The sequence below is a fragment of the Watersipora subatra genome, chromosome 9 (assembly GCF_963576615.1).
Source record: "Watersipora subatra chromosome 9, tzWatSuba1.1, whole genome shotgun sequence".
In the NCBI taxonomy this organism is placed as follows: domain Eukaryota; kingdom Metazoa; phylum Bryozoa; class Gymnolaemata; order Cheilostomatida; family Watersiporidae; genus Watersipora; species Watersipora subatra.
Genome location: NC_088716.1, coordinates 62,898,318 through 62,912,667, shown reverse-complemented (window position 1 = coordinate 62,912,667; position 14,350 = coordinate 62,898,318). Strand labels below are relative to the sequence as shown.

General features: G+C 35.4%; 3 protein-coding genes across 3 annotated transcripts in view; 2 read left to right on the top strand and 1 right to left on the bottom strand.

Moving 5' to 3' along the window:
- Positions 1 to 3,695, bottom strand: part of LOC137405338 (dystrophin-like) — a 91,256-nt gene extending 87,561 nt beyond the window's left edge. Inside the window, exon 1 of the mRNA XM_068091568.1 lies at positions 3,639 to 3,695. The gene's annotated coding sequence lies outside the window, so the exon portion shown is untranslated. The remainder of the gene's footprint in view (positions 1 to 3,638) is intronic.
- Positions 3,696 to 4,164: 469 nt separating this feature from the next.
- On the top strand, positions 4,165 to 10,796 carry LOC137404569 (transmembrane protein 242-like). Its single transcript, XM_068090797.1, has 5 exons — positions 4,165 to 4,222; positions 8,279 to 8,349; positions 8,515 to 8,630; positions 9,178 to 9,315; positions 10,376 to 10,796. The coding sequence occupies exons 2-5, from the start codon at positions 8,295 to 8,297 to the stop codon at positions 10,532 to 10,534; spliced, it is 468 nt and encodes a 155-aa protein (XP_067946898.1). The 5' UTR covers positions 4,165 to 4,222; positions 8,279 to 8,294; the 3' UTR covers positions 10,535 to 10,796.
- Positions 10,797 to 11,115: 319 nt separating this feature from the next.
- LOC137403816 (trafficking protein particle complex subunit 10-like) overlaps positions 11,116 to 14,350 on the top strand; it is a 49,357-nt gene continuing 46,122 nt past the window's right edge. The window contains exons 1-3 of the mRNA XM_068089872.1: positions 11,116 to 11,250; positions 11,830 to 11,911; positions 13,963 to 14,098. Of these exons, the coding sequence (XP_067945973.1) occupies positions 11,220 to 11,250; positions 11,830 to 11,911; positions 13,963 to 14,098 (249 nt within the window). The 5' untranslated portion in view covers positions 11,116 to 11,219. The remainder of the gene's footprint in view (positions 11,251 to 11,829; positions 11,912 to 13,962; positions 14,099 to 14,350) is intronic.

Genomic DNA, 14,350 nt, shown 5'->3' with positions numbered 1-14,350 from the left:
TAGTTTTTACTTTTGATTGTGAGTTATTAATGAATGGAAAATCTAGTCTCGCAGTCATGATAGTCAGAGAATTAAGTGGAGAGTTAAAATGGAATTTAAAATCCATTTGTAGAAGCGTTTGATTTGATTGCTATAATAGTGAGGCTCCCGACCTCTCTAGACAAATGAGAAACTGGTTGACACTGACAAGCGATTAGGCAAAAGATTAGTGAACCTGGTTTGTCATGCAAAGACCTTCCACACCGAGCAACTTGGGCAAAGAATGAACTGTGCAACGTAAACATGTTCGGGAGTTACCTACTCCCAACCTTTTAAGAAGCTACATGATTTATAAAAAGGCGCTTCCACCGTGTCTTTGAATACAAACAAACAGTTTTTAAATCATTAGGATTGCCAGAGGCCGTTGAAAAAGCGAGGTACCACGCTGGCTTAGTACCGCAAGGAAAAAGTAAAAGGTTGTCATAATAAAGAATGTCTATATAAAACAGGAGGTGTCAGTTAGACCTACAAGTTAGACCTACAGCAAAGCTGAGAGAACTGATTTAAAGCAGATGGTTTCTCAGAGAATATGACACGGCGAAGGAGCGATCGAGGTGATAACAGATCCTAACCAGTCCGTGTGCAACTAGCTACTAACAATGACAATGCAAGCGCTTTCTGATTATAAAATAGATTACGCAGCTACATGACTCTCTCACAATTCTGCTACTTTTGCAGTGCAAACCTCATGTACTCAGTTGCGTCATAACAGTAGGTAGAGGTGACAGATATAGGTACAATGATAGTAGATACAGGTAGCATGACTGGGCGATGTAACAGATCTGGCCTTTTGCAATATTTCCACCAAAATGAAACTTATATATGTAAGCCCTTTGTAATTACACTAAGCAGAAAAAATGCTTTGCGTAGAACAGGTTAACATACGAGCAAAGGATATAATAGCACCAGTATGTAAGTAATAACTCACTAATAGCTAGTCTATGCAAAGGAGTAGCAGATCTGCACAAGAGATGATTTTCAGTAGAGCAATGAACGGAAGGAATGGAGCTGACATAGAGCTGACACTTTGTCACAAACTAACTAGGAAGAAAGGGATGATAGATGCAGTTATTGATTAGTACTTGTAGTAAACTAGCTCCAGAACAATACAGCTGCCACCACGTAAAGTGAACTTCTTGCGTAAAACAGTACCCACACAGAAAAATCATTTATAACAATATATAGCTTTGAGAGATAATGGAACCAAATTATTTTCTAGGTATATCAAATGACTATCAGAAGATGGTTCTATTTTAAGCTTAGAAAGCGACATCAAAATCTTAACATATTGACGGCGCGTGAACAGGCAACTAGTTGCAGAGTTACACGTAGAAAATAAGTGCTTCCAAAGAGTGCACAAATTTGAGTGTTCGCAATATCTTTAAAAAAAAAGAATCAACAAACTGAAACAAATAATCAAAGATCAGATTTGATGTAATGTAGAAAAAGCTATCGTATTTCTTGAGTATTATTGTAGATATGTGTATATAGCAACATTAGGGCAAAAGGATGCTGTATGACCGCAACCCTAAATATTGAGACAAAGCTTTAACTGGCTTTATACAAAAACTATTGCAAGTTACAAAATGTTTACAGAGGTGACCTTGACACTTGGAGTTTATCTTTTGTTTACGCCTCATTCTCGAACTCAGGACACGATTAAAACAGTCATCTCTGAAAACTGATAGCATGTCTTGAAACAAAGATAATATTGCGAGTGCGACAATCTCTTTCAAATGTCACAATCGCCTATTACAATTGTTAGCTACTAGCTACGAGTGTTTGCCAAAGCTTGTTTATACATCAGTAGCGCATGCAGCCATCTACTGATCATGTTCCACTGAACCTAGTTTTGTCCTAATCCTATCAACTAGGCCAAGAAAATGGAACAATGTTATTGTTGTGTTGATTGCCTCCAGCCATCATTTAGTAGAATAAAGGCTTTTGAATGACTGAGCGCTAAAATTATTTAAGATGATAATCCAAGTCAGATGACTTATACAGTGTATTAACTTAACTCAGCCTGTTATACTGTTATACTGTTAATAGAAGCCTTTAATCTTTCTGCAAACTATTATCCCCCAAAGCAGGCTTCAATATGTCCAAGTTCATATAAGTCCAGTCTAATGGCATAGCCCTAGATCATCAATAGCACAGAAATTTGGAAAATGAAGCATTCGTATCTCGGTAGAGAGCATGATTGGTGCATTCCATAGCAGAATTTGAATTAAACAGCCAGCTAATATATTTAAAGCATATTAAATTCAAATTTTCTTTATATTAGCATATGAACTAAACTATCATCATCATAAACTAACATCATGAATCGATTGTTTGTTTTCACAACCCACAAACACATATTAGATGTTTCACAGGATGATCAAAAAGATTAGTGTAAAATGATGCATAGAAACTGACAATGGCTAGCATAGTGACATTCATATTCGGCTAGCAAAATTCTAGGAATATTACATCAGGTTTTTAACTAACATCGGAAAATAACATTTTGAGCATCTTCCATGACCAACCTTTTTCATTTTTGTTACATGATAATGTCTTGCACTAATAACTTTTTAGTAGATAGGTTACTGCCCATATAGGTTACTGCCCTTATAGGTTAATGCCCTTACAATCAAATAATTTATTGTTAATTTTCAACTTTTTAAACTCTTGAATTTACATAAGCTTTCACACACCTGGAATGCGAAACGCTCTATCTTTAAAGTTCTATGAAACTATAAAGATAGAGCGTACTCAGAGCTTATTTTATTAAAGAAGAGCCATTGATAGATACAAAATATCATAAAAAATTATGTACAATGAAAACAACAGAAGCGTCAATAGGGGCTTTTGTAGGCCATATCAACACCAAAGTGCAAAAGAACTCATTTAAGTACCGTGTACATAGATATATCATATAGTATTCGCACCTTTTACATATATACTGGCAATGCATGCAAAATCTTTCTTTTATGTCTTCCCTTTTGAATTTGCCTAGTTTAAATATTGATACAATTAGCCTTATTATAACTTTATTGTTACAAATAGCTATGAGTTTTCAATTTGACTTTTGATTTCATTTATGTAGTCTGAATAACATTTGTTAATCACCTTTATATAGCTTTGATGACACTCTGTGTGATACGTGATCCAGAAAAGTAGAAAGTGGTCAAAACAACCCTGTAAGATGGTCGCGTATATAACTTGCAGCTTGTAGGGCGCAGATATTTTTATCCACCTACCGAAGATACGCAAAAGATTATTCTTTAGACTAGAACAAATGGAACTACATAATATTTCGAAATGGTTGGTACCGCAAAGTGTTATTTTACAGGTATATTTAATGACGATATATAACTTGCTGCCATTACTTGCAGTTGCAAATCATATCTTGCATAAAAAATTTATCATTTCCAGGTTATCTTCAAAAATTCACGCTTCAAATGCGACGGAGTCTCACTATTGTCAACTTTGAATAACTATACTTAGTCGTCATATATGTTTATGGAAGGTCTAATTACTGTGTAATTAGTGTGGTGCAGTTCGATAATTGTTAGGGATTCTTTTCTTATACTACAAACATAAATCACGTAACTTACCTGTTTATGGTTTATACGCAAACTTGATATCATCAAACTTTCCGCTTTGCGAGTCTACTTTTCAGTGTTTAATATTTGCCACAACACGTATTCGCTGAATTAAATATCTTTGTTCTTACAGAACAATGCCTTCCAAATTCTAAAACACAAACTTGCTAGTGGCAGGCCACTTTTATCTTTATGATAAGCATGGGGCTCACCAAAGCTGTCCGTTAAACATTTTGCAATATTAATTGTTGTTATGTCAAGGATATAAAGACTGATCTAAGTTTGGTGCCGATGCAAAGCTTGCGGCGAATTTTTGCACAGCATGACATGACTATCGCCAACTTCGCGTTATGCCAAATATTTACGTCTTTCATTTAGGCAAAACTAAGAAAATAAAATGCTGTATTACGTATATACGTATACGAATGCTTGCACTCTGCAGTGTCTTTTTCGGGCAAATCGACATTTAATGTTATAGACGTTCAACGCAGAAAGCATTCGCTGCACATTGCTACGCGTTTCTTGCATTAGAAGTTTCTGAAAAAATGTTTTGCTCGACTAATACAAAATGCACATTGAAGTTTCTTAGAATAGGCGTGAGTGTTACACGCTGAGTTAGTGAAGTATTTGCATCTCACAAGACAGCAAAATCACTTATTAGGGCTCCTAATAAAGTAAAGAAAATCGCATATTTGACTTTATGTAGACCCGCCTTGGAGTACGCTTGTGAGGTCTGGGACCCTTTTTTAGTCAAACACATATCTCAAATTGAATTTATACAAAGAAGAGCCGTGAGATTTATATGTAATTTGAAAGGAGTTGCTAGCGTAACGGAAGCTCGAGAGAATATCCAGTTGGAAGTTTTAGAGATCAGAAGAAAACGAGCAAGACTCAACCTTTTAATAAACATTTTATCTAATAGCACACACTCAGCGCTAATTGAAAGTTTTAATTTTTTAATGTCCCAACCACACCAGTATGACACCAGATCATCTCGGTCTAACGCTCCAAAGGCAATCGCCTGCAACACAAACACATATTTTAACAGCTTCATTCCACGGACTTCTCGGGATATTAGATTGGGAGATCATTAGAACAGGAAGGTTTTATTAATTGATGTTTTAAATTCACTTGTTCAAATAGATAAATTTTTATTCTTATACAATCTATGCAAACGGTCTCCACTTCCTCCTTTTGAGGTCTCGAGACTCTTTTTAATCAGAATCAGAAAAAAAGAATCAGGGCTATCTGCTGAACTAACAGTCATGTGTACCTACTAATTATAATACAAATCAACTATAGCTGTTTTACTACATTATCTATGTTATTAATATCACCCTTTTATTTTGCTCCTCTCCTGTGCAGAAGCCTTATTGTAATATCTTATGGCCTCCTATAGAACTAGAGATTGGGGTCAATAGTTTTTTCAAAACTTTAGATTGCCAGATGGTGTTACTGACTAGTATACAAGTGGTTAAAGACTGTAAAACAAGACAATATGTTATAAGCGTGCAATTCGATGAAAGAAGAAGTTTTTCTTAGTCTCTGTATTTTTGTAGGATTTAATTCCACCTACACGAGTGGACGGGTATGCCTCACAATGCTGCACAGAAAATTCAATATCTACCGAAACAGATTTACTTAGAATTTTTTCCCTTACTGTTATGTCAGTAAGTCTGCGACGCCATTCAAGAGAAGGCCAGTCATCCATATCTATTTGATCAGTGATTTAATCATATTTTCTTTTGCGGATGGCCCAACGATATGCTTTAACGAAATGCTTTCTTATTCAATTCAATATAGAGTTCATCATCAACGATGGATGATTGAATAAATGCATGAATACAAAAAAATTTTCAAGTCTGGTGCTTCATGTATTAATCTTTGGAAAGCTATATAATTTGTCGTGTTGGCCATTTATGTAGTAATCTTGTAATTGCTGAGATTAGTTTTTAATGTTAACTCAAAAGTCATTAATTGCTCAAATAGGGAAAAACACCTACAAACTCTTACACCACAAGTTACTTCTGCGCGTAGGAGTTGCATTAATGGTGTTGGACTTGCCTAGTAGTTACTGCAGTCATGAAGTTATGAGAATTTTAAAAAGTGGCGCTTCAGATAAAACTGGCTGCACCGCTGCTAAAGATTGGAGAACTCTCTTTATTTACATTTTCATTTCTAGACATATACGAGATGTCTCAGAAATGCTAAAACAGTTCCAAAGTATGAGTGAATTCAACATAACTTTTCAGGTTCAGGTTGCCTGAGTGACCTGGACCTGAGCTTCAAAACACTATTTTGAGATTAAATGCATGTGTATTTGGTAGACTGTCGACACAGCACTTGCTAGCGTGAAAGACCGTAAAGCACTGTTGAGGTGTGGCATGGTTTCTGAATAAAGAAATAAAATCAAAATAGTCTAAATGAAAATTTTTTATTTGAGTCTCTTGTTGAAAGCACCAGAATGAGTTATAGAGAAAGTGTTTAAAAAAGTAAATATTAAAACATGGTGCATCATAAAAAAGTCAGTGCTTCAGATGCAAACATTGAAAAGTCATGTGTATTTAGATTGTCTCTAAAAAAGAGGAAGATCATCTGCATCAATACTATCTTACCTACTTATGACAGTCAAGGCCTACATTAAAGATATTTTTACATATCGCATCACTGTGTAAACCATCACTGATAATGTTGGCAAATAATCAATTTTAATCTATTAGTTACATAGTGGCTTAATCTATTACCATAACGACTTTTTTACATAATGACAACTGGCAATGGACAGACATCAAGAGAAGATGGTCTCATTGTATAAGATGGTCTCATCGTAATATAGCCAGTTGAAGCTAACAATGAACTACCCTCAAAATGCAAGGCCAGGCAAGATTGCAAATGACTTTGTAATGAGTTTTGCGATGGATTGTATGAAGCGATAGCATGCAAAAGAACTGATTAGCGATCAGTTGGTATGCTTGCTTGCCATACCTGCATTTAATAATTTGAAATACTTATGTCATTAGCCTAGATTGCATGCTTATTGCGTTGCTAAATTGCTGTAATCGAAATAGTTGATTAATATATTACAATATTAATCGAAATAGTTTGTAATCTTTGATGAGGACCAAATTAGCTTTCCTCAATGGATACTTGTAAGCCAGAGTGATAGAATGGCTTACATTCTTGGAATGTAAGCCATTCGAAGAATTAAGCCAGACCGGGCTCTTCAATTACATTTTTCGATTGTAATTGAAGAGCCCGGTGCTAAAAGTTCTCAAGTCACAAAATGGCCTACTGCAAAAAGCAAAATTAAAGTTAGAAACTTGTTGTGAAATCAGAGAAAGGTCACTAGCCACCCTTTACCTACATTATCAGGCTTATAACTGGCACTACATTCACATTGTAAGTTCCTTAGATCTCTTTGTACTGTTGGTTTGCAAAAGGCTGAGATGTTTTTTATGGATTTGAGTACTTATAGTGCAATGACTTGGGTTTTTCAAAGGATTAATACATTTTTATTCATGTATAATGACGGTGAAAATGATTAGGTAAACAGCAGATGTAAAGAACAGCACTGTCAGATTAAAAGCTTGCATAATAAAACATTTTCCTAGCCCATTCAGATGAGTTTCTAGCCCTTTTTTAGCACCGAAAGTTATAAGTTCAGGAATAGCTTCTACTTGCTCAGCCATTGTTGAATGCTCTGAACAGAACCGCGTGATCACATGATCCAATAGCCTCAATCTGATTGGCTGCTCGTGGACTTAAGTACTTTTAGTGCATCAGTATGGAAAATTTTGGTTCACCTTTGTAATTTATACTAGACTTAGTTACTTTTTCATGCTTATTTGTGGTGTTGTTGCACTTAGGTGTGTGTGCTTTAACATTCTACAGTGAAAACTGCAGTTGGCTAAAATTGGGACTTGAGTACGTTTAGCACTAAGATCTTCAATTTATAAAAATATTTTCAGGGAGAGACAACCTTACATCAATCAAGTGTAATTGTTTTGTAAAACAGCTTATAATCACTGATAGTGAAGGTCAATCACAAGCTCAAAATCTTGTCGTTATTGTTACTCAGTCGACTATCTGTTCGACCCGCCAAAAAAAAATGCTTTGTGCAATGTATCACTACTGCCTCACTCTCTGATTGTTGATAATTATAATATAATAATCTGTCATAATTGTATGTCTCCAACAGTAGTTGCCTTCTTTCTTTAGTGTGAGCTGAAAAAATTGCGAAATAAAATTTTACATCACTTTTCATTCCAAACAAGACTGCAAATGTTGCATGAGTGCACATTATATTTAAATCAATACAGTATTCAAGTATTTCAAAACAACAAATGCAAAGTTTACCATTTTTAACTTCTCCAAAATCTAGAGGTCGGTTTAGGAGGAGGAAAGCATTTGATTACACAGTTGAATATAATATGATACTAAAATCCGTAGTTGCATTTAGTTGTGATAGAATTATAGAATGCGAAAGTTGAGCTTGTTGGTTCTTGCCAGTTTGCTCTTGCGACCACCTGACCTGTGCGCAGAGAATGTAGGCTGAGATTTTATACATTTTTTCATGTAACACTAGATTCACTCTTTAGTTCAATTTGCTAACTGGGCAATAGAAAATTAATCAGTAGGTTTTGGCATTTTAGAAAAGGCCATGTGATAATGGGTGATCAAGCGACTGGAGAGGAAGATGTGCGACATCAACCTTTTAACAAAAGTTAGTGAGTTTATTACCTTGGAGAGAGGATTTGTCACGTCTCGTTCTATCTTCGGTTGTTATCTTTGTAAGAATCTTACTTGTTACTTAACGATCCAACACTTGGGTACGTATTCTTGTTTAGACAGATATTCAATAGATGATATTTTGATACCACCATTGCAGAGGCCATATTCATGATCACTGTTGGGAGTGTAGCCAGTGTTGTCAGTTTTGGCTACACTTTTCTTCAATCGAAAAAGAGCGAAATTAAGGAGATAACATCGCAGCACACACCTCAGGTACTGCTGCACTATCGTCTATATGTTAGTAGAGCATGCTATGCAAATATGAATAAATAGACATCAACATCAAGGATGTGGTTAGCAAACGTTAACGCAATTTCTGAGATGGATATATACCCTTATGTACACATTAGGTAGTTCACATATCTCGTATGTAGTACCCCCATCTTATGAACACATTAGGTAGTTCACATCTCTCGTATTTAGTACGTCCATCTTATGTACACATTAGGTAGTTTACATCTCTTATATGTAGTACCCCCATCTTATGTACACATTAGGTAGTTCACATCTCTCATATGTAGTACCCTCATCTCATGTACACATTAGGTAGTTCACATCTCTCATATGTAGTACCCCCATCTTATGTACACATTAGGTAGTTTACATATCAGGCGTGTAATGCCATCATTTCAGGCGTGCAATACATACACTCGATTTAATAATAATGTATGGTACATATAATGCCTTGACATTAGCTATGCATTGCTACTCCTTATTTGTATATTTTTGTTTTATAAATTTTGTATTCGGTAACTGGCAGGAAGTGAGGAAGCAGATGGCTCTGTTGAGAAATGGAACCAAAATGGCATCTAAAGCCTTGGCATATAGTTGGATGTTGTCCATTGGTGGAGTCTCTCTTTTATCTTACGCTGCATGGAAACTAAGTGGTGCAAGGAATGTGAGTTGTTATCCCTTCACAAGCACTAATCGTAGTATATCTACCTGCATGTCATCTCTCCATGAGTCACTTATAATTACTTCATTCGCTTAAAGCACATAGATTACATAATTTTTTTATTGTATATTTCAATACATCAGTGTCTTGGCTTTCGAATGAGCTATTGTTTGCCATAGTGAGACAGACATTGGTTGGTGTTTATAGGATTTCCCCAGAGCTCTACCGCAGAAATGTTTACTGGCATAGGCTCGGAAATTGTGACGTCACAATTTTCATATGCAGTGTTGCGTGCTCTTACCGCCTATTTTATTGCTTACCGCTTATATTTATCAACTACGATAATGACGCTAGTGTCACTCGAAGATAGGACAACTCCAGAGAACCAATGAAGATGACAAAGGAATCAGTGTCATTAGTTCTCCATGTACAGATTAATTCTATGATAAATAACTCAGATTCCAAACACCATACTATGTTTCTCCGATGATATTATGCACTAGCCCTCTCATTTTATTGTGATGTTGAGGGTCGCGACTGAGACTAATTAGTTTCAAGCATTGCGTGATCTCGCGAAAGTGCGATTGACATATAATCCTAGGGCCACGCAACCCGCAGGTCACAATTTAATCGATGTGATTTCATTACCTTTATCAACGACAGTACATTTATTGAGGCACAATTAATTAACCCAGAACATGTGTTTGTATTGGTCCAGGCGTTAGCACGATCCCAGGCATTGTTGATTATCTAGAATCCTAGTTTATTATTAGCGCTCTCCGGGTTTAATAGCACCGATTGTCACAGAAAAGCGCAACCTCAATGGCAGCGAAAGGGATCGACTACCTAAGGCTAAATAATAATTGTAACATCAGATTTTGAAAACCTGAACCAAGTGTTTTTTTTGCAGGACGTACTTTTGACACCCTGTTTTTCATAGTTCTATTATTCTTTGTGTATTGAATATAGGCTCATTCGAAAGCCAAGACTCTGATGTATTGAAATATATAATGAAAAAATAACGTCGGATTTAACGTCGAAAATAATGTCCGATTTTCTTTAGCTCAATGACTTTCGTCAAAAGGCTGGCGATGCCCTTCCCATTATACCAAAGTCAGAGGTACAAGGCAGGAATGACTTTCATTCTCTTAAAGACTTGGCTGATTATCTCGAAGAAGAGGATGCAAGAGCGAAGCACCTTCCTTGCAATGATGCATCATAGGCTGTCAGTGACTGTATCGTGGTGTTTAGGTTTCGAAAGCAGGTTCATGTACCTATACAGTTGATGACAGCTTCGAGTCTGTCATTTCATTTAATGGCAGATCATGTTTGTTTTCTCAAGTTTTCCTACGATCACTTGTTTTTAATGACCATACAATATTCTGTTCCATATTTTCATAAGATTGTTTAAAAATAACATTATTTGCAAATGATTTATTCTATTTCTTCCATACAATTTATATAAATATATAGAAGAAGAGCAACATGGTTTATATTATTTTGTATATCAGTAAAAGCACTGCATGCGTGCATGCAAGGCCAGGTCCAAAAGGGACTGGCCTTTATATAAGGTGGCTGGCCAATTTCTTGGTTTCCATTGCGATTTGTCGCCCCATTCACCTGTGCAAAATAGCTGGGTCTCGTTGCTAGAGTTGTCTTCCATATAAACTTATTAGGCGCCGTTTCACCACCTCAATAGAGGTACGTAGTTCTGCCAGTTCGGTTTTTACCCGACACGAACTTAGAACGTATCTAACGTAAACAACGAGCCAGTTAGAATGACATTTCACTCAGATATTAATGGTATTGAATCCGATTACTCGAACAAGTGTCGTTGAAAATAAGTTTATGTCGATTTACCTTGAACTCAAACGATAATTTAAATTATATGGCATTAGTAGCCAACTATGGCTACTGATGATCGGCCTATAATATCATGTAAGTGCTCGCCATAATAATTACTAAACAATGCTTCACAACAACTCGATGTTTTAAACTCTTGTTATTGCTAATCACACCCCAAAGTCATTTTAAATTGTAGCCTAATTATTTACATAGTAGTCCAATGTAATGCTGAAGGTTTATGCTAAATTAATATTTTGTGAGTTGTCTGGCAATTGTATGTTAATCTAGCAGCAAGTACATTTTGCTCCAATTCCATTTTTAAAAGGAGACAGCACGTTTTTGTATTCCCTAGGGGTTTATAGCTACAAACTCTGTCCCTTATATTATATTAAAGATAAGAGACCTGTATTAATGCTATGACGTCGTGGAACAAAAAACAAACTTGTTCAACACTAGTTTTTGATCTGCTTTTTACATTATTTGAACGATTGATTGAATTATTTTGGCAAAAATGTTTGATTTCACCAAACTAATTAACAATAAAAATGTTTCAGTTTGTTGTTTTAACTTGTTTTTATAAATTTGATTTTTGAACGTATAAGTCAGTTTGAAGGACAACATTGTGGTTTTCATATATCAGAATAACGCTGATGTTGTACTAATTATTAACAGGTGCTGGAAACCAGTCTTTATTTGCTTCAGTGCATCCATATATAGTGGATGCACTTTCAATGCAAAAGATTGATTGGCAGAGGTAAGTTTGACATCATGTTGGTTTTGTACTACCCAGTTATCATATAGTACTAACTATTTGAGCTGATTAGCATTTAAAAGATAACACCTGGGCTTAAAAGCGTTCCAACCTTCTACACAACAGAATCATTCGATATAGTCAGCGGTTATAGTTGTTTGGAAAAATTTAAATTTTTTAGTCATATTTGTACAGGCATTGCTCATACTTGTTCAGAACCACATATAGCCATACGTTGGAAACATTGTGCTAAAGATCTAATTTTCATCTGGCAAATGTCAGTGTGATTAGACATCGCTAACCTAAAACTGATCTGTTTATCTATTGATTTTAATTTTTGAGATATATTTTTCACAAACAAACCTGCGATGACTTTTAGCTAAAAGTATTATTGCCCTGAAATCTTGAGATGTTTTTGGAGAGGTTCATAATTATCCCTGTTGGTTTGTTTATGTCAACATTGCAGTTGATGATATATAGTATGAATATATTGGTAGTATATAGTTTCATGTAGATTTTTAGCAGTTCTTACAATAGTCAGTCTCTCCTGTGGTCAGTCTAGGTGCTGGTGTGTGAGTGACATTATATTCTCAATAGATTTACTTGTGACTTTTTTGTAAAGTTGTTATATCTTATCATCTATCGGATTACTGACAAATAATTAGAAATGTTGTTTTCAAGGTTTTATGGAATAATTTGATTTTTACTCATTTTTTGCCAAAGAATTAGATTGTAATGAATAGAATATAGGAAGGTAGTTCATCAAGTCGTACCAAAAACTAGAACTGCATCAGCAGCATCCTAAGATATTTGAATTTGTGTATCCTTTCCATTTATGGTCTCACCAAAACCAGTTTTTTACTTATCTATCTTCTATATATATATATATATATATATATATATATATATATATATATACAGTGAAACATGGATAACTCGCCCTCGGATATAGCGAACACATGGTTAACTCGAATGGATTTGCTTGGTCCGTTCCCACGCAATGATAAATGGCTCTATATAACTCGAACTCAACACTGTTAATTTGAACTGTTTTTTGCTCAACGGCTACCGAAACAGTTGCTATCGCTTTAAAAAATCACTTTATTCCAAGCCAAAGAGGTAAACCTCAACTTTTCGTAATTCATAAGCGTCGTTATTACCACCATCGGCAAAATATTTTTGTCGACGACTTTTCTAAAGGTTTGGTGAAATTTGATTTATACCAAACATCCGCGTAGTGATCGCCCTTCGGAAGCGAGGTAAAGTGAGGTAATCTTTGCATAAACTTCAAGAAAATTCGGCAAAATTGATCGTGGGTAAAACGCTCAAAAGAAAAAGATGTCTTTTCTTTTGAGCGTTTCAACAATGATCAAGCTTTGCCAATGTCAATCTAAAAAACGTCCTGGCAATAACATCACCTCAAACAACGAACCAATCTCAAGTGATAGAAAAATCTCTATACTTTTTGATAAAAACGTTTTAAACTTTACATTAGAAGCATTTAATTTGAAACAAGCCATTTGTGCTTTTGATTTATATTATAGATTGTATATGTACATGTATCTACTAATAAATAAGTAAATACATGGACTTGTGAGAGTGCTCTGATAACTTGAACGCTCTGATAATTCGAACACTTTTGCTCGGTCCCTTGAAGTTTGAGTTATCCGAGTTTCACTGTATATATATATATATATATATATATAAATATATATATATATATATATAATATATATATAATATATATAGATAGAAGGCTAATAGTGGTAGGCTAATAGTGGTAAGTTAGCAAGTGGTAGGCAACTCTCATCACTTCTCATTGTTTATAAGCTGAATTTTAATACCTAGGCAACGCCGGAATGCACAGCTGGTTGTATATATATACTAGTTGTTTCATTTGTTTGGACATATTTTACAAATTTATGAATTACAATGCTCAAGTTTATAATATTAGGAAGCTTTTTTTAGTGGCTTTGTTCTAGAACCTTCTTCAAGGACCTTCAGCTAGAACCTGTTTCTATCCATTCTTTCACAGCATTCATTGGTTTTGTCAGGTCATATGGTAGACCAATAAAAAAGGTACGACTGTGTGGTCATTTTGTGCCCTTCGATGTTCATCAGTTGCCAAGGAAGTTTAACGAGTACCGTCTGTTGAAGGACCCTGTACTCCATATATACTGGGTAGACTGTGTGAGTACTCCATACCAACTATAGAGAATGTGTGAGTACCTAGTACACAGGCTTGGGGCCACTAGCAGTGCAGTGCGCACTGCACTAGTGCAGTGCATAGTGCAGTGCAATTTAAAAATAGAAATGTCTAGTGCAATGCTAGTGCAAATTTGACATGAGTCCCTGGGTGCACTAGTGCAAGTGCAGTGCTTAGTGTGACATGGTATGTACTAGTGCAGTGCCTAGTGCGGATTAGAAAATTCCCATAAACGC